Raw genomic sequence first — 23,418 nt, 5'->3', positions numbered from 1 at the left:
TTTCTTCCTTACAACCCTCAAAAAATCTGATGGGATTCATTATAGAAACTATGATATAAAGTTATTTTAAGGCATGTTTTGAAAGGCACAAATACTTAATGCTGATTCCTCAAAGTTTAGAATATACTCAGGCGGATAGAAAATATTGATCTATGATAACACCATCCAGATGTAGTCACTGTTCATTTTTTTTGTATATAAACGCACAGGCCTTGTAATATATATAAATAATGATATTATCATATGCATACAGTAATTGATGGCATGTTTCTTCTTTCATGACATAAAAACTTATTTCGATATTATATTTTACAATTAATTTTAAAAGCTTTAGAGTTTCTTTTTTAACTTTTAAGTTCAGGGATACATGTGTAGGTTTGTTACATAGGTAACCTTATGTCATGGAGGTTTGTTGTACAGGTTATTTTGTCACCCAGGTACCCATTAGTTATTTTTCCTGATCCTCTCCCTCCTCCCACCCTCCACCCTCTGATAGGCCCCAATGTGTGTTGTTCCCCTCTGTGTATCCATGTGTTCTCATCATTTAGCTCCCACTTATAAATGAGAACATGCGGCATTTGGTTTTCTGTTCCTGTGTTAGTTTGCAAAGGCTGATGGCCTCCAGCTCCCACCATGTCCCTGCAAAGTACATAATCTTGTTCTTTTTATGGCTACATGGGATTTCATGGTGTGTATGCACCACATTTTCTTTGCCAGGTCTATCATTAATAGGCATTTAGGTTTGATTCCATGTCTTTGCTATTGTGAATAGTGCTGCAATGAACATACGTACACATGTGTATTTTAACAGAATGATTTATAGTCCTTTGGGTATGTACCCAGTAATGGGACTGCCAGATTGAATGGTATTGCTGCCTTTAGGTCTTTGTGGAATCACCACAGTGTCATCCACAACGATGAACTAATTTACAGTCCCACCAACAGTGTATAAGCGTTCTTTTTTCTCCACAATCTCACCAGCATCTGTTATTTTTTTGGCTTTTTAGTAATAGCCATTCTGTCTGGTGTGAGATGATATTTCATTGTGGTTTTGTTTGCATTTTTCTAATGATCAGTGATGTTGAGCTTTTTTTCATATGCTTGGCCACATGTAAGCTTTTAAAAAGTGTTTGCTCATGTCCTTTGCCCACTTTTTAATGGGGTTACTTGGTTTTCTCTTGTAAATTTAATTCCTTATAAATGCTAGATATTAGACCTTTGTTAGCTGCATAATTTGCAAAAATTTTCTCCCATTCTGTGGGTTCTCTGTTTACTCTGTTGATACTTTCTCTTGCTGTGCAGAAACTGTTTAATTAGGTTCTATTTGTCAATTTTTAGTTTTGTGGCAATTGCTTTTGGCATCTTGGTCAAAGAAGGCACTCAGTCTTTGAGGTTGGTTACCTTCGGATTTTTTTTCTTTTTTTAATCCTGTTGATGACCTTGGGGGTTTAATTTATACTTAATATAAGGAGGATTCAGCCGACTGACTTCGTTTCTGGGAGATTTGAGGGGGCCAGTGTTCAGCTCCTAACTCCTAGACTGCATGCTCTGACTTGGGAGGACTTGTATTGGGCCCTGACTTTGTTCTTGGCTCCTTGAGGTTTGGTCTGCTCTGGGGGATGCCGAGGTGCAGCAGCTGCAGCAGAGTGCTAGTGGATGCAGGGGTGTCTGCCTCCCTGCTAGCTTTCACCACAGTGGCAGAGGCAATGCAGCTTGTTGGAGGGTGGGGGAAGTAGGCCCCTGCTGGAGACTGTGTGTGTGGTTGCCTTGGAGGTGGTGTTGGCTTGGGGCCAGAGTGCTGGTCCCGGCAGGTCTGGGTGCCTTCTCTGTGCCCTGCAAGCAGGAGTGATCACTCAGGGTGTGGGAGGATCCCCTGTTCTCTGCACAGTATTAACACAAGGGGGAGGCACTGGCGGGGAGCCGGGCTTGCTGGCTCTGGGCCCTCCGAGGTTCTCTGCAATGGCCATCAGCAGCGATGTTGAGGGTCCAGTTGCACTCCCATGTGCTGGCAGGGCAGGTAAAGCAAAAACTCTCCCGTGCAGACATGTGCCAGGTAGTGATGTGGTGAGTTGCCATGAGCCCAGGGAAAGCTGAAGTATGGAGAGAGAGCATGTGGGCTGGTGTGTGGGCACAGGGGCCATCTTACTGGAGCTCTCTATTTCTTAGGTATGGTTTACCAATGCAGAAGCTATGGTGTGGGCCCCACTTGAGACTGCCGTATAAGCAGGTATGGCCAGGCTGGGGACCCAGGAGAGGCCAGCAGAACAAGGAGTGCATAGGTCAGACTAGTCCCATCTGATGTGCAGGACCAGCTTGCAGAGATCAGGTCCGACAGTTCCCCTAGGGCTGAAGTCTCTCACAGGAGCAAGTCGAGCCTAGAGTTATGGTGGCCACCCCTAGCTGTGCTGCACTACAGATGCTCTCGCTCCAAACCCTCTGGGCTCCACATCAGCTGGCTTGCTGCCCTTAGCACTTCTCGAGGAGGCTCTCCTTGCCACCTCAAGTGTCCATGGTGGTCAAGGGGTCCCTTCCTGCCGGGTTTCAGAGGCCCGTGGCAAGAGCAAGTTGCTCCTAGCCAGTTTCACTCACCTATTCCTCCGGAACTGTTGTGGTTCAAAAATGAGCCCCCATATGCGATAGCCCTTACAGGGTTCCCAGCTTTCTCCCCCTTCAACCCAGCTTCTGTGTCCACTCTTGGTGCCTTCCCTCTGAAGATCTGTTAAAAGCACGCCAATAGTCTCAGTGCCTCCATGGGAGCTGTTCCACTTATCTGCACCTAGTTGGCCATCTTGCCCTCTCTCTCTTTACATTTTCTTAAACCCTTGTCATTGGATATTAAGTGTGCTTTAATTTTTAAGTATTATAAACGAAGCTGTAATAAATATCTCTAAAACTTTTTAATTGAACATAACTATTTATTTTAAGCAAAATGGTATTGTGATAACAAATAATGAAAGTTGAATTATACAGTAGTACAAGAAGCACACGTAAGAATGATACACCTTAGCATTCTGCCAAAGCTTAAATAATTTGCCAGTATTTTCACATTTTCCAAAATTCTTAAAACTTTAACTTTACCCTTTTTCAATTCACTTTTAAGAAGACATCTTTCTGAATTGAATTTCATATCATTAATTCTGTGGGGTTATGAGACTTGTCACATTGTGTATTGGATCTTGTATGGCAACTGGTTCACAATTTTGTACTATGTTCACCCTTTAATTGTATAATTTAGATGTTGGTATTGGCATTGTTTCCTTGAATATAAAATAAGTTTTGAACATGACTTTAAACATAACCAAAACTACATAATAACTCTTACTGCTTATATTGTTTAAATCTAGAGGTGTCTTTCCTTCAATATAATTTATGATTTAAATTATTTATTTTTTAAGATAAAAATTGTTTTTGTCTTTAATAATTATTATATTGTAAAAGAGATAGATTTTGGAAGTTTTATAATTGATTTCAGTGAAATGGAGAACTAAGAAAACTTACTCTCATTGCAATAAATAGCACATATTTAAAATCACTGTAATTTTGTATACATTTGATGCTGTATGATTAACTCTTAAATGAATCTATCCATTTTAATTTTATTTATTTTTTTGTGTGTGTTTCTTTATTATTATTATTATTATTACTATACTTTAAGTTTACATGTGCACAATGTGCAGGGTACATGTGCACAATGTGCAGGTTAGTTACATATGTATACATGTGCCATGCTGGTGTGCTGCACCCATTAACTGGTCATTTAGCATTAGGTATACCTCCTAATGCTATTGCTCCCCTGCGCCCCACCCCACAACAGTCCCCAGAGTGTGATGTTCCCCTTCCTGTGTCCATGTGTTCTCATTGTTCAATTCCCATCTATGAGTGAGAACATACGGTGTTTAGTTTTTTGTCCTTGCAATAGTTTACTGAGAATGATGATTTCCAATTTCATCCATGTCCCTACAAAGGACATGAACTCATCATTTTTTATGGCTGCATAGTATTCCATCGTGTATATGTGCCACATTTTCTTAATCCAGTCTATCATTGTTGGACATTTGGGTTGGTTCCAAGTCTTTGCTATTGTGAATAGAGCCACAATAAACATACATGTGCATGTGTCTTTATAGCAGCATGATTTATAGTCCTTTGGGTATATACCCAGTAATGGGATTGCTGGGTCAAATGGTATTTGTAGTTCTAGATCCCTGAGGAATCGCCACACTGACTTCCACAATGGTTGAACTAGTTTACAGTCCCACCAACAGTGTAAAAGTGTTCCTATTTCTCCACATCCTCTCCAGCACCTGTTGTTTCCTGACTTTTTAATGATTGCCATTCCAACAGGTGTGAGATGGTATCTCATTGTGGTTTTGATTTGCATGTCTCTGATGGCCAGTGATGGTGAGCATTTTTTCATGTGTCTTTTGGCTGCATAAATGTCTTCTTTTGAGAAGTGTCTGTTCATATCCTTCACCCACTTTTTGATGGGGTTGTTTGTTTTTCTCTTGTAAATTTGTTTGAGTTCATTGTAGATTCTGGATATTAGCCCTTTGTCAGATAAGTAGGTTGCGAAAATTTTGTCCCATTTTGTAGGTTGCCTGTGCACTCTGATGGTAGTTTCTTTTGCTGTGCAGAAGCTCTTTAGTTTAATTAGATCCCATTTGTCAATTTTGGCTTTTGTTGCCATTGCTTTTGGTGTTATAGACATGAAGTCCTTGCCCATGCCTATGTCCTGAATGGTAATGCCTAGGTTTTCTTCTAGGGTTTTTATGGTTTTAGGTCTAACATTTAAGTCTTTAATCCATCTGGAATTAATTTCTGTATAAGGTGTAAGGAAGGGATCCAGTTTCAGCTTTCTACATATGGCTAGCCAGTTTTCCCAGCACCATTTATTAAATAGGGAATCCTTTCCCCATTGCTTGTTTTTCTCAGGTTTGTCAAAGACCAGATAGTTGTAGACATGCGGCGTTATTTCTGAGGGCTCTGTTCTGTTCCATTGGTTTATATCTCTGTTTTGGTACCAGTACCATCCTGTTTTGGTTACTGTAGCCTGTAGTATAGTTTGAAGTCAGGTAGCATGATGCCTCCAGCTTTGTTCTTTTGGCTTAGGATTGACTTGGTGATGTGGGCTCTTTTTTGGTTCCATATGAACTTGAAAGTAGTTTTTTCCAATTCTGTGAAGAAAGGCATTGGTAGCTTGATGGGGATGGCATTGAATCTATCAATTACCTTGGGCAGTATGGCCATTTTCACGATATTGATTCTTCCTACCCATGAGCATGGAATGTTCTTCCATTTGTTTGTATCCTCTTTTATTTCATTGAGCAGTGGTTTGTAGTTCTTGAAGAGGTCCTTCACGTCCCTTGTAAGTTGGATTCCTAAGTATTTTATTCTCTTTGAAGCAATTGTGAATGGGAGTTCACTCATGATTTGGCTCTCTGTTTCTCTGTTATTGGTGTATAAGAATGCTTGTGATTTTTGTACATTGATTTTGTATCCTGAGACTTTGCTGAAGTTGCTTATCAGCTTAAGGAGATTTGGGGCTGAGACAGTGGGGTTTTCTAGGTATAGAATCATGTCATCTGCAAACAGGGACAATTTGACTTCCTCTTTTCCTAATTGAATACCTTTTATTTCCTTCTCCTGCCTAATTGCCCCGGCCAGAACTTCCAACACTATGTTGAATAGGAGTGGTGAGAGAGGGCATCCCTGTCTTGTGCCAGTTTTCAAAGGGAATGCTTCCAGTTTTTGCCCATTCAGTATGATACTGGCTGTGGATTTGTCATAGATATCTCTTACTATTTTGAGATACGTCCCATCAATACCTAATTTATTGAGACGTTTTAGCATGAACGTTGTTGAATTTTGTCAAAGGCCTTTTCTGCATCTATTGAGATAATCATGTGGTTTTTGTCTTTGGTTCTGTTTATGTGCTGGGTTACATTTATTGATTTGCATATATTGAACCAGCCTTGCATCCCTTTAATTTTATATGTATTATCATTCCATATTGTCCAGCAGATTTCTTGTACTTCACAGTCCGCATTTAGAGGTAACTTCTGTGTATTAAATACTGTCAGTATTTGTTGCTAATAGTAATATTCCCTAAAGGATAAATGCTAGAAGGTTGGTAAATTCAGTCATTTTCTAGTTGCTGTGTTGGTTTTGTATATGATAGAATAAAGCCTATATTCCATATATAAATGCTAAAATTTAGTTTTATGTTTAGGCATAATATAAAAATATTATTCAATCAATTTTAATTGAAGTTACTTTTAGAAGGGTGGATCTATAGACTCCTTAAACAAGAGGGCATCAAGGAAATTTAAGGGTGTTACTCCTCAACTATTTCAGTGTAGCCAAAAATAGAGAAGTGATTATCTTTTAAAAAATGATGGATTTGGCTTCTTTCTCATGAAGTAAATATTATATATATATATATATATGTGTGTATTTGTATATATATGTGTATGTGTATATATATATATATATGTATTTTAGGATCATTGGAAAGTCATGATTTCTTTCTTTAGTTTCAAAGGTCCAAAAAAAAGAAGACATTTCACCCCAGGATATATCAAACCTATATAGTTTCATCTGTACTTGATTTAGATGATGAGATTTTGGACATTAGAGATGATAATATTTAGATGCAAGTTTGGGCTTTGGTTGGAGATTTGTGGGCACCCTCAGAGGAGGTGAATGTATTTTGCATATGGGCGGGATGTGGATCATGGGCCCAGGCAGTGCAGTGTGGTATGCAGAATCTGGATCCTCATAATTTGTGCCCTTCATGTCATGCTTGTAAATATGCAAGGTTACATGGGCAGAAGGATTTTGTAGATGTAATTGTGTTTATAATCAGTGCCGTTCGATTGGGAGATTATCCTGGATTGTAATGGTAATTACATGAGTCTTTGAAAGCATAACTTTCTTTTGGCTGAGAGAAGAACAAGTCAGAGAAATGTAGAGTCAGAGAGTTCCAAAGCATGAGAAGTGCTCAGCCAGTCATTGCTGACTTGAAGATGGAGGGGGCCACATAGAAACTGTGAAAACATAATATATTCTGCCTGGAACTGTAATGAGATTACAACCTTAATGAGATTAGAAATGGTTTATCCCCCAGAGCCACTAAAGGAGAGCCCAGGCCAACTGAAACCTTCATTACAGCTTGTGAGACCCTAAGCAGAGTACTGACCTAGCTCACCAGCATTCTGACTTATAGAAAATGAGATAGTAAATAGGCATTATGTTAAGTCAGTAAGATGATACTATTCCAATTGTTCAATTACATTTTGTGTTAGGAGCATTTTTAAAAGGTTTCCTCATATAGAATTTGCAAGATTTTGAAAAGTGTATTCGTAAATTATTGTTTTGTACTTCTAGTTGAGGATTTCTCTTTTATTAATTCTTCTAACTAGTTATATTTGGTTTATGAAGTAAATAATGATAATTCTTACTGCACTAATTTACTAATTTTTAAAATTATTTATGTTACTCATCATTGTTTATCTGGGGTTTTCCAGGAATGCTATTATTTCATCTGCAATTAGAGATACTAATTTTTATTAATTCTTATGCCTTTAATCATTATTTTTTATCAGATTACATTGGTTAATACTTTTAATACAATGTTAAATAGTAGTGGAAATAAGTGGCATCCTCGCTATGCCCCGCTCTTAATGGGATTGCTACTAGTTTTTTTATTCCCTTAAATATGATGCTGGCTTTAAGATTCAATATACATTTTATCAAGTTGTAAAGTATTGTCAGTTTCAATGTATTGAGTAGTTTTTTAAATTGGGAATGAGTATTGAATTTTCTCAAGAATCTTTTCTGCCTCTAGGGAGAAGCTCATGTAATATTTCTCTCATTATCTAGAATACAGTATATTAAATTAATGGATTTTCTAATTTGAACCTTGAATTGTTGGAATAAATCTTACTTGACCATTATATCGTTCATCCTTTCTTAAACACACCCCAATTTTCTTTTTACCATCACCATTAAGCCTTAGGTCACCAGTGATTTCCATTTGCTAAATCTAATCATTATTCTTTTGTCCTCATCTTTATTAACTTACACATGCCACTTAACCAAGTTGATTCTACCCTTAGCCTTGGAAAGCTTTTTCTTTTGGCTTCCAGAACACATTCTTCATGGTTTTTGCTATTTTTCTGGATTCTTGTTCTCAGTTCCCTCTACTGGTTTCTTTATATCTCCTCAAACTCCAAGCATTTGAGAACCTCAGTGCTTAGTCTTTTGTAACAAATCTTATATATCCAACTGCCAACTCTGAATCTCCACTTAGATATCTAGTAAGTATCTCAAGTTTAACTGTCCTAAAATTGTACTTCAGATGTGGAACCACTCTATAACCTGCATTCTCCCCTATTTCAGTTTATGACAATTCAAACCTTCCAGCTTTTCAGGCCACAACATTTGAAATATGCACTGAAATGCATTCATTTATTAAAATGAAACATTCATTTATTTTGTGAATTTCTGGGCCAAAGAATGCACATGTTCAGCTTTAGTAGACAATGCAAAAATGTTTTCCCAAAGAGTTATGTATTTTTCCATGCCTAACATCATGTCTGAGAAGTCCAGCTTCAGATTCACAGTCCCATCTAATATTGTCATTTATTTATTTATTTACTTACTCACTTACTTTAGAAACAAGGTCTTGCTCTGTTGCCCAGTTTACATTTAGTAATCTTGCTCTTTTACTTAAAGATATATTGTGGATATATATCAAGGTTATTAGATATGAATCTAATGCACTCTTTTAAACAGTAAACAAATATTACATACTAGGAACATGTCATAATTTCAATCAGGGAACAGTGCAGGAAACAGAAATCCCTCTGTTTTAGGTAGAAAAAAATTTAGAGACCAATGAATTTGCAAAGCTGGCAGAAAAAACTCTGGGTTGGACATGCAAAAATGTTTCCCAGATTGGCCATAGAAGCTACAGCTTCCCTTCCCTCACCTCCCCTCCCCTCCCCGCTCCCCTCCCCTCCCCTCCCCTTTCCTACCCTTCCTCCAAGTAAAACTAGAAATCTCTCCCTCCCTCCCTTCTTCCCTTCCCCTTCCCTTCCTTTCCTCTTAGTATCCCTACCTTCCTTTCTGTTCTTTTTATTTTCCTAGCCTTTGCTACCCAAGAAAGCCCATTAGAAGGAAAATGAACCTCAATGACAATGTATTCAATTATTTAACTTTTAAATAAATTCAGATTGAAAATAGTTATTAACTACTGCAAACAATATTAAAATGAATAACTTTATATTTGTTGTTGTTATGAATTGGTTCTTTCTATGGGATAGATTCTCAAAAGTTGAATTATTGAATTAGAACTAAGTATGTTTTTCAAAATAAATATTTCTGAAATATTTTCTAAAACATATGTATACGTATGCACATATATTTATATATTAGGAGTGATAGAAATGTATGATTTCTCTCATTTTTCCCGGAATGGTTGGTATTTTTAAATTATACCAACCTAATTGTTGGGTAAAAAAAGGTTACATTAATTTTCATGTTCCTGCCTGATGGCAAAGTAAATACATATTTTTCTTATTAGCCATTTAAATTTCATTTTTAATGCAAAGATTTCCGTTAATGGCATACTATTTGATTTTAGATATTCCAATGATTAATATTTTTGAAGTTGTACATTTATTATCATTTATATTAGGAAAGGAATAAGGACATAATACTAGTGACTCCATGGGTCTTATTACTTAGGCCAGGGCTAAAGTAATTGTACTTATCCAAAAGTTGCAGATTGCAAGAATTACACATGCAATGCTTAAAGTGTCCTCATGATTGTCTCATAATTTCATTTAGTAAGCCTTCCACAGGCATTTATCAAAGGCATAGTGGTGCAAATCATTAATTTTTACCCTTAGGCACTGAATTTTCATGTATATTTTTTCATTTTTTTTCCATTGAAAAATACTTTGTAAACCTACTTCTAGAGATTGACAATTGTTTGGTATGTAAAATATAAAATAATTTTATGCATCTGAGCTACCTGAGGCTAGACAATAGACCCTGGTTTTCAAGCGTCCTTTATGTAGTAGAGTCTGTCAGTATTTTATTCCTTTTTATGACTGAGCACTTTCCATTTTCTAAGTACATTGCATTTTGTTTATCCATTCTTTAGTAGATGGACTTTTGGCTGTTTCCACTTTTTTTGACTCTTAAGAATAAAGCCACTCTTAAACATTCACTACAGTTTTTGCATAATGTGTTTCATTTTCCTTGGTTATATATCTAGGAGTGGAATTGCCAGGTCATGTGATAGTTCTATGTTTAACATTTTGAGGAACTGCCGAACTATTTTCCAAAGTGACTACAATATTTTACATTACCATTGTGATTTATAAGGGTTTCAATTCTAACGCATTCTCAGCAACAATCAGTATTATCTGTCCTTTTTTTTTTAAACCCCTTTTTAAATAAAGCCATCCTTAGTGGATATATAGCAGCATCTCATTGTGGTTTTGATTTGCATTTCCATAGTCTCTAATAATGGAAAATGGTTTTTCCTGTGTTTGTCATTTGTATATCTTCTTTGGAGAAATGTCTGTTCAAATCTTTTGTCAATTTTATATTCCGTTCTTTTTCACTTTTTATTGAGTTGTAAGTATTCTTTCTGTAGTCCAGATATTAGACACTCATCAGATAGATTGTTTGAAAATATTTTCTCCCACTCCATGTCATGTCTTTTCACTTTCTTGTTAGTATTCTTGAAGCAGAAGATATTAAAAAGTTTAAAAACTAAAAGTTTGTAATTTTGATGGAGTCTTATTTATCTATTTTATCTTTGGTTGCCTATGCTTTAAGTATCATATCTGAGAAACCATTGCTTAATCCAAAGTCTGAAAGACTTTTATCTATGTTTTCTTCTAAGATTTGTGTGGTTTTAACTATTACATTTATATTTTTTAATCCAAGTTTAGTTAATTTTTGTGTATGGTATGAAGTAGAAGTTCAAATTCATTTGTTTGTAAGTGGATATTCAGTATTTTCAGCAGCATTCTTTGAAAACACTATTTTATCTCATTGAATTGTCTAGACACTGTTGTTAAAATCAATTGGTAATTAATGTAGTATGGGTTAATTTCTACATTCTCAGTTTTATTCCATTGATTTATATGTCTTTCCTTATGCCAGTACTACAATGTCTTGATTACTGGAGTTTTGTAAATCAATGAGGAGAGCATTGTCATCTTAGTAATATTAAGTGTTTAAATCCATGGTTACAGATATATTTTCATTGAGGCCTATTTAATTCCTTTTAACTATGTGTTGTAATATTCAGTGTACAAATCTTACACTGTTTAGTAAAATTTATTCTTAAATTTTTATTCATTTTGACACTATTGTAAATAAAATTGTCTTAATTACATTTTTGTATTGCTCATTGCTAGTGTGTAGAAATACCACCAATGTTTGTGTGTTGTCTTTGTATCCTGCAAGTTGCAAAGTTGTTCATTAGGCTCTATAGTTTTTAAAAATACATTATTTAGGACTTTCTCTACACAAATCCTTTTATCTGCAAATACAGATGTTCACTTCTTTCTTCTCAATCTGGAAATGATTATTTTTTATTTTTGTTTTTATTTTTATTTTGCCTAATTACTTTGGTTAGAGCATCAAATACAATGTTAAAAAAAGACAATAAGAGCAAATATCCCATCCTTTCTGGTATTAGTGGAATGATCCACTTTTCATCAAGTATGATGTTGGCTTTCACAGGTACATTTTTATCAGGATAAGAAAATTTCCCTTTATTGTTAGTTTACTGAATTTTTTTTATTACAAAAGGGTATAGAAATATTTCAAATGATTTTTCTACATTCATTGAAATAATGGAAATGGCTTTGGTCCTTTATTATATTAATATGGTGTTTATTACATTTACTGATTTTTACATGTAGAACCAACCTTGCATTTCTAGATAGATCTCACTTCATCGTGGTCTATAACCCTTTCTATATGTTTATGGATTCCGCAACTATTTTGTTAAGGATTTTTGTGTCTAAATTCACAAGAGATATCAGTCTGTACTTTTCATTTCTTGTGATGTCATGTCAGGATATGCTATCACAGTGAGACTGCCTCATAGAATAAGCTGGTAAGTGTATATTTCTTTTCTATTTTTTGGAAGATTTTGTGAAAGACTCATGTTGATTCATCTTTTAACATCTAGTAGTATTCACCAGTAAGGCAATTTTGTTCTGGCTTATCTTTGTGAGAAGTTTTTGATTATTAATTCAGTGTATTTGCTTGTTAACAGATTTATTCAGATTTTCTGTTTCTTCTTGAGTAAGTTTTGTTAGGTGGTGTATTTTTGGGAATTTATTCATTTCATGTTGTTTATCTAATTTGTTGGCATAAAATGTTTTATAGTATTCTCTTATAATCACTTTTTGAAGGTTCATAGCAATACTCCCTCTTGAATTTCTGAATTTAGTAATTTGCATCTTCTTTTTTTTTTTTTTCCTTTTTTTTAATTATACTTTAAGTTTTAGGGTACATGTGCACATTGTGCAGGTTAGTTACATATGTATACATGTGCCATGCTGGTGCGCTGCACCCACTAACTCGTCATCTAGCATTAGGTATATCTCCCAATGGTATCCCTCCCCCCTCCCCCGACCCCACCACAGTCCCCAGAGTGTGATATTCCCTTTCCTGTGTCCATGTGATCTCATTGTTCAATTCCCACCTATGAGTGAGAATATGCGGTGTTTGGTTTTTTGTTCTTGCGATAGTTTACTGAGAATGATGGTTTCCAATTTCATCCATGTCCCTACAAAGGACATGAACTCATCATTTTTTATGGCTGCATAGTATTCCATCATGTATATGTGCCACATTTTCTTAATCCAGTCTATCATTGTTGGACATTTGGGTTGGTTCCAAGTCTTTGCTATTGTGAATAATGCCGCAATAAACATACGTGTGCATGTGTCTTTATAGCAGCATGATTTATAGTCCTTTGGGTATATACCCAGTAATGGGATTGCTGGGTCAAATGGTATTTGTAGTTCTAGATCCCTGAGGAATCGCCACACTGACTTCCACAATGGTTGAACTAGTTTACAGTCCCACCAACAGTGTAAAAGTGTTCCTATTTCTCCACATCCTCTCCAGCACCTGTTGTTTCCTGACTTTTTAATGATTGCCATTCTAACTGGTGTGAGATGATATCTCATAGTGGTTTTGATTTGCATTTCTCTGATGGCCAGTGATGATGAGCATTTTTTCATGTGTTTTTTGGCTGCATAAATGTCTTTTTTCTTGGTTAGTGTATGTAGTATTTTATCAAATTTCTTGAACTTTCCAAAGAACAAACTTTTGGTTTTGTTGATTCTCTCCACTTTTTGCATGTATTAGAATTCATATTTTTCTCACTGTAGTTTTTTAAAAATTAATTTTCATTCTTTTACTTGCTTTGGGTTTAGTTAGCTCTTTTTCTAATTCTTTTAGATGTAAAGTTAGGTTACTGACATAAGAACTTCTTCTTTAATGTAGGCAATTAGAGCTAGAAATTTCCTTTAAAGCACTGCTCTAACTTCATCCAATAAGTTTCAATATGTTGTACATTCATTCTCATTCATCTCAAAATATTTTCTAATCATTCTTGAGATTTCTTCTTATACTTGTTGGTTATCAAGGAACATACTGTTTAATGTCCATATGTTTTGAATTTCCTTCTGTTATTTCTTTGTGTTATTGATTTATAATTTCATTCCAATATGGCTGGAGAAGGCACTTTGCATGACTTCAGTCATGCAGTATCAAAGTCTCTATTTTTGTCAAATTTTCTATTTCTCTCTTTAGTTCCGTCAGTTTTTGTTTCATGTATCTTGAAGCTTTGTTGTTGGGTGGATTCATATTCGTGATTGTTATGTCTTGATTAATTGACCCTTCTGTTATTATAAAATGTAATTCTTTGTTTGTTCTAGCAATTTTTATTCTAAAGTCTATTTTGTCTGATATTAATCTAGCCACTTCAGCTCTAACATGGTTACTGTTTGCATGGACTTTCTTTAACATGGTTACTGTTTGCATGGAATTTCTTTTTCCAGCCTTTACTTTCAACATATTTGTTTCTTTGATCTCCCATGTGTCTTTTGTGAACAGTATATGATAGGACCATTTCCGTCAAATTCATTCCATCAATCTCTATACTTTAATTAGAGGGTTTAATTTATTTACATTTAATGTAATTACTGATAAGGTAGGATTTGTATTTGCCATTCTGCTACTTATTTTCTCTGTGTCTTATGTCTTTATATTTTCTCTATTCCTTCATTACTGCCTTCTTTTGTGTAACACTTTAATTACTTTGTAATTGATTTGACTATATATTTTTGAACTGTTTTCCCAGCAATTGCCCTGGGAGTGGAATTCACAATTTAATTTACAAAAAAAATTATTTTGGATTAATACTAACAATTTCAATAGTATACACATTTCTTTCTCCTCTATAGCTTTCTTTCTTCCTTTATTTATTTGTCTTGCTATTGTATAAATTATATCTTTATACATTGTGTGACTATCAATAGAAATTTACAATTACTGCTTTATGCAATTGTCTTTTAAATTAGGCAATGAAAAAGGGTTACAAAATAATACGTTTATAAATTTTAATATTTACCTATAAAGTTATGATTACTGGTTGTCTTTATTTCTTCTGTGGATTCAAGTTACTGTCTAGCATTCTTTCATCTCAATTTGAAGGAATCGATTCCCTTGAGTATTTTTTATAGAACAGGTTTATCCCAATATTTGATTATCTGGGAATGTCCTAATATCTATTGTTTTTAAGTTCTAGTTTTGCTTGATATAGGATTCTCGGTACTTTTCTTTCTGTATTTTGTATATGCTAGTATATACCTTCTGTTTCCCATTGTTTTGATGATTCTTTCTTCTGCCTACTCAAATATGCTGTTGAGTGCAGATAGCAAAAATTTTTTAGTTCAGTTATTGTACTTTTCAACTGTCAAATTTATATTTGAGTTTTAAAATAATTTATATCACTTTATTAATAGTTTCTATTTGCTAAAACATTATTTTAATGCTTTGTTTTAGTCCTTTAGATCCTTGAACATATTTCAAATTTCTAACTGGATTAATAAATAAAATGTCTAATTTTCCCCTGAGACAATTTCTATTGACTAATTTTTTATTCTGCATAGTCTATACTTTCTTAATTCTTTGAATGTCTCATTTTTAGTTGTTGAAAACTGAACATTTTAAATACAATGTATTTATACTGGATATCATATTTTCACTTATCCTCAGGATTTGTTCCTGTTGCTGTTTGCTGAAGTAGTAATTTTTGTTGTTTTGTTTTGTTTAGAGAACTTTCTAACTTAATTAAGTAAAGTCTGTTGTCTTTCTCATGTGCAGCCCCTGAAGTCTCTTCTCAGCTGAGGGTCTGTTAATCATTGGATAATAATCCTTAAAATCTGTAAAAAATTTATCTCTGTCTTTGCAGAAAAGTTCTGTGTGCTTGCTTAGGTTCACCTTTAATAAACAACCAGGCAGTTGCCAACGTTGCTGTAGTTTTTGTTATTGTTGTTGTTTCCTGCTTTCATAGAGCCTCAAGATCAGCAGGAGGTGAGAGGTTAAATGGCTTCTCAGGTATTTCCAGAACATGTGAATACCCTGGTCTTTCACACATCCCTGGATATTTGCAGCCCTCTAGATTCCCAGGAGTATGTTGGAGCTTTACAAAGTACTATGGATGTAATTCCACCAGCTTTCCCTTTTTAGTTTGTTAGTTCATCTACTGTTTGTTCCAATTTTTAGCCACAATCTCAGGTGGCCACAGAGTTTATCAATTGCCTGTAATTTTTTTGGACAACCATGCTCTGGGGAAAAAGCTTTTCTGGGAGAGAGTTTTTGTGCTGGTGAACTCTGCATCAAATCAAATGCAGACATCCTTGCAAGTGGAGGTTTCCATAAAAACCACCAGACAGGTCAAATAAAGACAATTTTTTGAGAACGAGGCTTTGAATGCATTCTAGCCTGATTCTACTCTCTCTGGTGGCTGCCAGAAGGCTGCTTTTAACAATAAATTATTCTTTGAGGCTTCTGTGGAGCTGAAGTGATAGGACTAGAAGGTGAAACACCACAAAGCGCACTCTTCTTACTAAGTTTAGACTGTTTTTATTAAATCAGTGCTCCCTAGATTGTTGCAAGCCTTTGGCTAATTTCGAGTGTTGACAAGGCTGATTTGACATTTTTTTGTCAGTTTTTTTTTTATTACATTTATATAAGAGGGAGTTTTCAGAGACTCCTGCTTCACTATTTTCATTGATGTCTCTGCAAGGACATAATCTGGGAATGTTGGCTTTTTATTTTACATTTTTTTCATGGTCTTCTTATTTAATTTACATTTTGTTTATGGTGGTATTTTTTGACACATACTTTTATAAAATGTGCTGTCAAACCCATCAACAGATCTCTTGGTTTACTCGGCAAGGTGACACTCTCCTTTAGCCCAAGATTATGCAAATGAAATCTTATTGATTACTCTAATTTGAACATGTTCTGTGTTTGCATTTAGATTTTTATTCATCTGAAACATTACTTTTGTTATTATATGAGTTAGATGTGAGGTATAGAGACCACTTTGAATTTTTTTAAACAGAGATTTCACATTATTTCAGTACCATTAATTAAACAACTTCTCTCTCACTGAATTCAGATATCATTTTCTAAAAATATTGATTCGGATTTATTTCTGGCCTTTAATTTTTCCCTCTGATCTTTACTATGATTAGGAAAATAAATGTTGCCTTAATATAGAAGTATTATAGGATGTTTTAGTATCTGGTAGCAAGTTTCCAATATTTTATTTTTCAGATACCTTTTGGGTAGTCTCAGATACCTTTTTTCCATGTGAACTTCATTTAGTGCAGTTCAAAAAAGACTACTCCATTTTGCTATATTTTTACAGTAATGTTGGGAGAACACACATTATAGTCTATTAAACCATTTTGTAATAAATCATCCTTTTCATGTGAAACTTGATTTAGGATTTTTAATAAGAGTTTTTGTTTACTTTATTTAGGTCCTCTTCTTTTTGTCAAATTTTTTCCCAAATAATTTATATTTTTGAGAAAACTTTAAAATTATTTCTTCTATATTTTAAAAACAGATTATTACTCTTATAGATAAAAGCTATTCATTTCCTAATCCTTATATCCAGCCATTTTACCAAAATTGTTTATTGTTGTTTTAAATGGAATTCTTCTATTTTTCTAGGTATTTAATTATGTTATCTAAAGTTGAAGATATATTACCTATTCATTTTCAGTATTATAATAGTAATATTTGATTTTATTATGTAATTGTGTTTACCTAGTCTTTCCTAAAGCATGATTAATAATGTAATAAAAGATAATATGATCTTATTCTTGAGTCTGATGAGGATACATTCAGTATTTTATAATTCATTTTAGTATTTGCTATTGTTTCTTTATATTATATTTGAATAATTTTTTTCTTGTACTAGTTTTTTTAAGATATGAAAACTAGACAGTGAGTGAATTTATTAAATGACTGTTTTGCAAAGTGTTAGCATGCTTATTTTCTCCTTTAACCTGTTGATGTGATGAATTATAATTCCAAATTTTCTATTGTTTTTCAATTTTTATGTAACTGAAACAAATTCTACTTTATCATGATTAATTTATTTTTTACCTTATGGAAGGATGAAAAGCTATACAATTCACTTTATTCTGTATATCTTCTTTCTTAGCTGGAAGATTTGAGAAGAGTTTATGACCAACTAACCTGGAAGCAAAAAAGTCATGAAAATCAGTATCTGGAAGCAGTTAATAATTTTTATGCTGCAGTAAGTTGATTTTTTCCTACTTCCCACTTAGAACGCCATTTTCTATTTCCAAATATTAACTCATATATCTAAAAGTGATTTCATTATTATAGGTTTTGCCTTTTGATAATTAGACATGTATGAATGATTCTTTTATTCTTTTCTTAAAGAAAAAAACATGGGATATTGAGCTTTCTGATGTTGCAAAAGATTTTTCAGCTATTTCTTTGGCATGTACAAAACTGACGGAAGACAATAAAAAACTTGAGATTGATATTAACAAAATAACAGAAAAAACCAATGAAAGGTAAATTTGCAAATACTTTTCTTCTTATATACCATAATCCAATATGTTAAATACAATAAACCTCTCCAGTTTGTGTCCCTGGAGTTATATGGTGGTGTTTTTGTTTATCAGTAGCTTTAAATTTAAGTTCTATTCAAAATGTTGCCTTTAGTCACTCTGGGTTCCCTTTGAAAAGTCAGAATACATGTGCCATGTTGGTGTGCTGCACCCATTAACTCGTCATTTAGCATTAGGTATATCTCCTAATGCTATCCCTCCCCCCTCCCCCTACCCCACAACAGTCCCCGGTGTGTGATGTTCCCCTTCCTGTGTCCATGTGTTCTCTTTGTTCACCCTAAAACTTAAAGTATAATAATAATAAAATAAAGAAAAAAAAGAAAAGTCAAAATAATTGTAAAAAGTTATCTTATAAGCAGCTTTACACAGCCTTATCTTACCTCTTTTTGACTATCCTGTTATACTCAAAAATACTTTAAACTTAAAATACAGTAGCCCCCCCTTAACCATGGGAGATGTGTTCCAAGACCCATAGTGAATGTCTGAAACCACAGATTGTACCAAACCCTATATATACTACAATTTTGCAATCTGATAACTGAGCTGGCTACTAAGTGACTAAAAGACAGGTAGCATACACAGCATGGATATGCTGGACAAAGGGATTATTCACATCTGGGGCAAGAGAGCATGAGATTTCATCATGCTACTTAGAACAGCCTACAATCTAAAACTTATGAATTGTCTATATCTGGAATTTGCCGTTTAATCTTTTCAGACTACAGTTGACCTCAGGTAACTAAGCCTGCAGGAATCAAAACTTGCAGATATGGAGGATCTTATGTATGTCTTATCAAGCTCATGATCTCCTTCAGCCCACTCTCAATTTTTCCTGCAACTACTACACTAGTATTCTTGGTTTGGAAACCTATGAGTTTTCATGACTCCTCTATTTCAACTCTCATATTTAATGGATCAACAAGAACTATTCCACATACTAAATGTATTTTCAGTTTATTCTCTTCATTGCTCCACCAACAATCTAGTACAAGCTATCGTCATGTCTGGCATGAACTCACAGTGACTGGCAGAACTGGTCTACCTGCAATCACTCTCTAATACATTATCTACATTTTGATAGGCATGTTCTTATTTATCTTAACATAAGTGTGATCAATTCCCCTCTATATCTGCATGAATTTTAACAGGCGTGAAAGGACCAAAGACCCCCCAGCACATATCCTGCAAGGTCCCTTGAATAGGCACATCTGCTTCTACAGTCTCATATTCTTCCCAGTTCACCCTTATTACTTGGTTCAAATACAGTAGTAGTACTTCAGTTTCTCCCATTTATCACTTTTTCCAGCCCATACATGGTATTTTTATGCTACTTTCTTTTTCTAGAATGTTTTTACCACTTCCTTCTACCTAATTGCCACTTATCCTTAAGATTACAGCTGACTATCCTGTGAAATTCAATGCCTCTGTCATATGTACATGTGATACACATGCCTCTCTTTTTCACATCTCTTCTCACATTCATAATTTTTTGTGTATGAATATTTGTTTCATTTCTGTCTTCCTCGAAAATGGGAAGATCCATGAGGTCAGACCATGACTACTTTTCCTTCGCTATTGAATCCTCATCATATAGCAGAGAGTCTGACACATACTATGCTATCAGGAAAAAATGACCATGATACTTGATTATTGTATTGGAAGTTTGATACAATTTCTTAGAATTATTTTACCTTTGGAAATGATGAAATGGAACAATTTGTAAAACTTTCTTGTATGTGAAACATACTTTTTTAAGGATGTTGGTTTTTAAAGAATAACTTAAAACTGTAGTTGCTAATATTACTACATTTTATCATTTTATTTTATAAAGAAAAAGAACCAGAGGAGCAAAAACAAACAAACATCTGAAGAGTCGGTGATCTAATAAGGACACTCATCTTGAGGAAAGGGAGAGTGTGTGACAGCAGGCACTTATGAGATTATTCTGCAGTAACACACATCCCCCAAATCTTAGTGACTCAAAATAAAAAGGTTGATTTCTCACTTAAATAGTAATTTAGCTGGTAATAGAGGGAAAAGTACATTAGTGAGATCACTCAATGGCTCTTGTAGCTTCCACAGGAGGGTGATACATGTTAATACCACTCACATTCCTTTGAACAAAGCAAGTCACATGGCCAAGTCTGATGTCAGTGGGATGACAAGTCTAATTCTCTCAAGAATAGATGTAGTGAATTATTGGGAACACAAGTACATCTATCACAAGCAGTGGGAATGCAGCTCTATTTATGGGGAAGGATTTCCATGGTGTATATCTTGCTTACCCAGAAAGCACCTTGAGATGTTACTTAATTATTTAATCGTTTAATTTCCCCCCAATTTTTACTAGGAATTAAAAATTAAATGGATAATTTTTAACAGCGGATTACATGGTGCTGAACAGAGAATTAATAAACAATCAGTAAAATAAAGTGAAAGAGAGATTAAGAGATTTGCAGGCAAGAGTCAGGTCTACCATATATCTAAGTCATGTTCCTAAAGAAGAGAAGATTAAAACACAGGACAAAGAGATAATTACCAATTCATATATCAAAATAGTTCTTATATTCTTGTTTCTAACTGGTAACTGTATATATCTATCACATTTATGTATATATGCAAATAATTTTGTCTATTTCAATTATTTGCACATATAAACTGGCAAGTCTATATGTACGCAGCAAGCATATATTACATTACAAATGTATGCAACTGTAATCTTTCATTTCCTAAAGTTTTATTTGCTTTTCTTCCAAATCTGCTAGGTTGTTTTATGATTTTTTTGTTTGACACAGATATTTAAATCTTATCTTTTATCTCTTAAACAGTGTGAATAGTTATAATCTGCACCTAATAATTTAAATGTCTGTAGTCTTTGTAATTTGCTTCTACTTCTTATTCTAGCTCATGCTTCAGTGCCTTTTTCACTTGTATTCTTGGCTATTTTTTTTTTAACCATGTGTAGTCCACTTGCTTCTGAACACTATTTGCAGAAAATCTTTGAGTCCTAGGATAAAGTTGAGTTAATCATTGCAATCTTATGTTTATGAAAAAGTTTCTGTTTTTCAACTTGTGTCCTTGGATATGCTCTAGACTATGATTTTGTTTCCTACGCCATATTTAACAAAGCTCCATTTAACCAAAAGTTCCAGTGCCTTAAGAGTAGTAACGTCTTCTCTATTTAGCACTCTGTCTGTAACATGTTTGTTGTAAGAAATTTGGAAAATACAGAATGTATAAAAGGAGATTGAGACCCTAACATTGTTTCAATTCATAGAAATATAGCTATTAATATATTACTGAATTTTTTCCTTCTTACTAAATAACTAATTATGAGTTTTGATCTTATTCCCAGCATGATATAATAGATTTTTCACAATATTAAACAACTGTTAAATACACCATTTAAATAGCTGTATAAAAGTGTATTATATGGATGAACTATGATTTATGTACAAATTGCTGTTATTTGGATGGCTCTCATTTTTAACTACTTGTTGTAAATATTATGGCAGTGGATTATTTTGTTTAGAAATCTTTATCAACATTTTGGCTTTTTAAAATTTAAAATAGTTTCATAGAATTTGATTCAGTATAATACTTTTAAAACTCCCACTTCATCTCTAAAAGTACTTTCCGGAAAGACTATCCCATTCATGAGGTTATGCAGTACATGAGCCTGTCCTCTCACACACCTGTGCTAACTTGAGTGTTATAGTTGTAACAAATCTCTCTCAATATGATAAATGAAAACTACCTTCTTAATATTGTTTTGAACTCCATTTATTTGATTACTAGGGAGGTTGAATATTTGTTCAACCTCTATTGAATTCTACTTTTTCTAAATAATTCTTGTGTGTTTCCAAGGAAGAAATGAGGAACTCAAAGTTCTAAGGTGCAAAGTGGCTTTCCTAAAGTCCCACAGCTGGAGTTTAAAATCTGACTTTCTATATTCAGGTTCAGAATATTAACCTCCTCTCATTTTTTGCAGTTTAATCTGACTTAAATTTAACTGACATTTAGTAAATGTTCAAATATGCTCGATAAATCAGTCGAATAATAACAATTACAAATAGTAGATCTAATGTTAAAATTGCTGTTATTAATATTTTGGGGCACAGATAAGATGGTGGTAGGTTCACAGAGTTACACTTTTGATGTGGCTGAAGCTTAGAGAAAGTGCATGATCTGACCTGTGTGCTTGTGTCTGGGTGTGTATGTGTGTGTTTGCATGCAATACGTGTTTTTATGTAGCAGGCCATCAGGTGACAACATTGAGTCTAAGGAACCATCATGCCAGATAATGAGTCATTTTAAGGCATTTGGACTCGGTTGAGGACTGTAGATGTCCACTAAAGAAGCCATATGATCAGACTTTCCTTTTAAATATGTCATTTTAGTGGTATTTGGATGAGTTAAGGTTTGAAAAACTAGTTTGATGGTGGTACCAGACATTAAGTGAAAAATGGGTAGATGAAAAAAAGGAAGGTTGGAGGGTAAATGTTGCTATGTTTGATTGGGATTGTGTATGGCACAATACAAATGTAAGTATCTGGAAATCATTTTGATTTGTGAGTCTGAAATTGTGGAAAGATAGTCATAGAGATAGATGTTAGATGTAAAATGCAGAAGTACTTTAAATTATCAGGCAAATATTTTCACATTTTTTCCGTCATCTGTTTCTTAAAAATTTGAATTTTTATAGATAGAACTTTTATGGAAAAATTATAACAATTGGCCATATATCAGTATAATGTAAAATTTCCCCAATATCTGATAGGGCAGAATGAATAAATATAGTTAATGGCCTTTATAGACCCTATCTACTAACCCATAGTTTGGTTTTTCATGAAATCATGAATGTCTACTTAGAAAATATAAGAGAAAACCTCATTCATTAGAAAATTATACCCAAAATGCAACTAAGAAGACATACATAGAAAGTAGGAAGTTTCTATGAAAAGAGTACCAAATGTGATTAAAATATACTTAAAAATGAATAGAGGGATATGTCAAAAATTTGAATATGACCCAGTTATGAGAAAATGTCAAGTTCTAACCAAGTAAATTAAAAGTCTTATTGCAGTTGTAACTAAACTCCTAATGTAATTTTATTTTATAATTTAATAAAATAACTAATCAAGGTAATTTTAAAATGACTATTTATGGGGACAAATAGCCCTAT

The 23,418-nt window shown here is 34.0% G+C and overlaps 1 protein-coding gene across 2 annotated transcripts in view; it reads left to right on the top strand.

Moving 5' to 3' along the window:
- CCDC178 (coiled-coil domain containing 178) overlaps positions 1-23,418 on the top strand; it is a 495,421-nt gene that overhangs the window by 145,379 nt on the left and 326,624 nt on the right. For both annotated transcript variants that reach the window (XM_019013747.4, XM_055368060.1), the window contains exons 13-14: positions 17,795-17,890; positions 18,040-18,176. In XM_019013747.4, the coding sequence (XP_018869292.3) occupies positions 17,795-17,890; positions 18,040-18,176 (233 nt within the window). The remainder of the gene's footprint in view (positions 1-17,794; positions 17,891-18,039; positions 18,177-23,418) is intronic.

The sequence above is a fragment of the Gorilla gorilla genome, chromosome 17 (genome assembly GCF_029281585.2).
Source record: "Gorilla gorilla gorilla isolate KB3781 chromosome 17, NHGRI_mGorGor1-v2.1_pri, whole genome shotgun sequence".
NCBI classification, from domain to species: Eukaryota; Metazoa; Chordata; class Mammalia; order Primates; family Hominidae; genus Gorilla; species Gorilla gorilla.
Note: the sequence above shows the minus strand (reverse complement) of the source record. Positions and strands in the feature narration are given on the sequence as shown.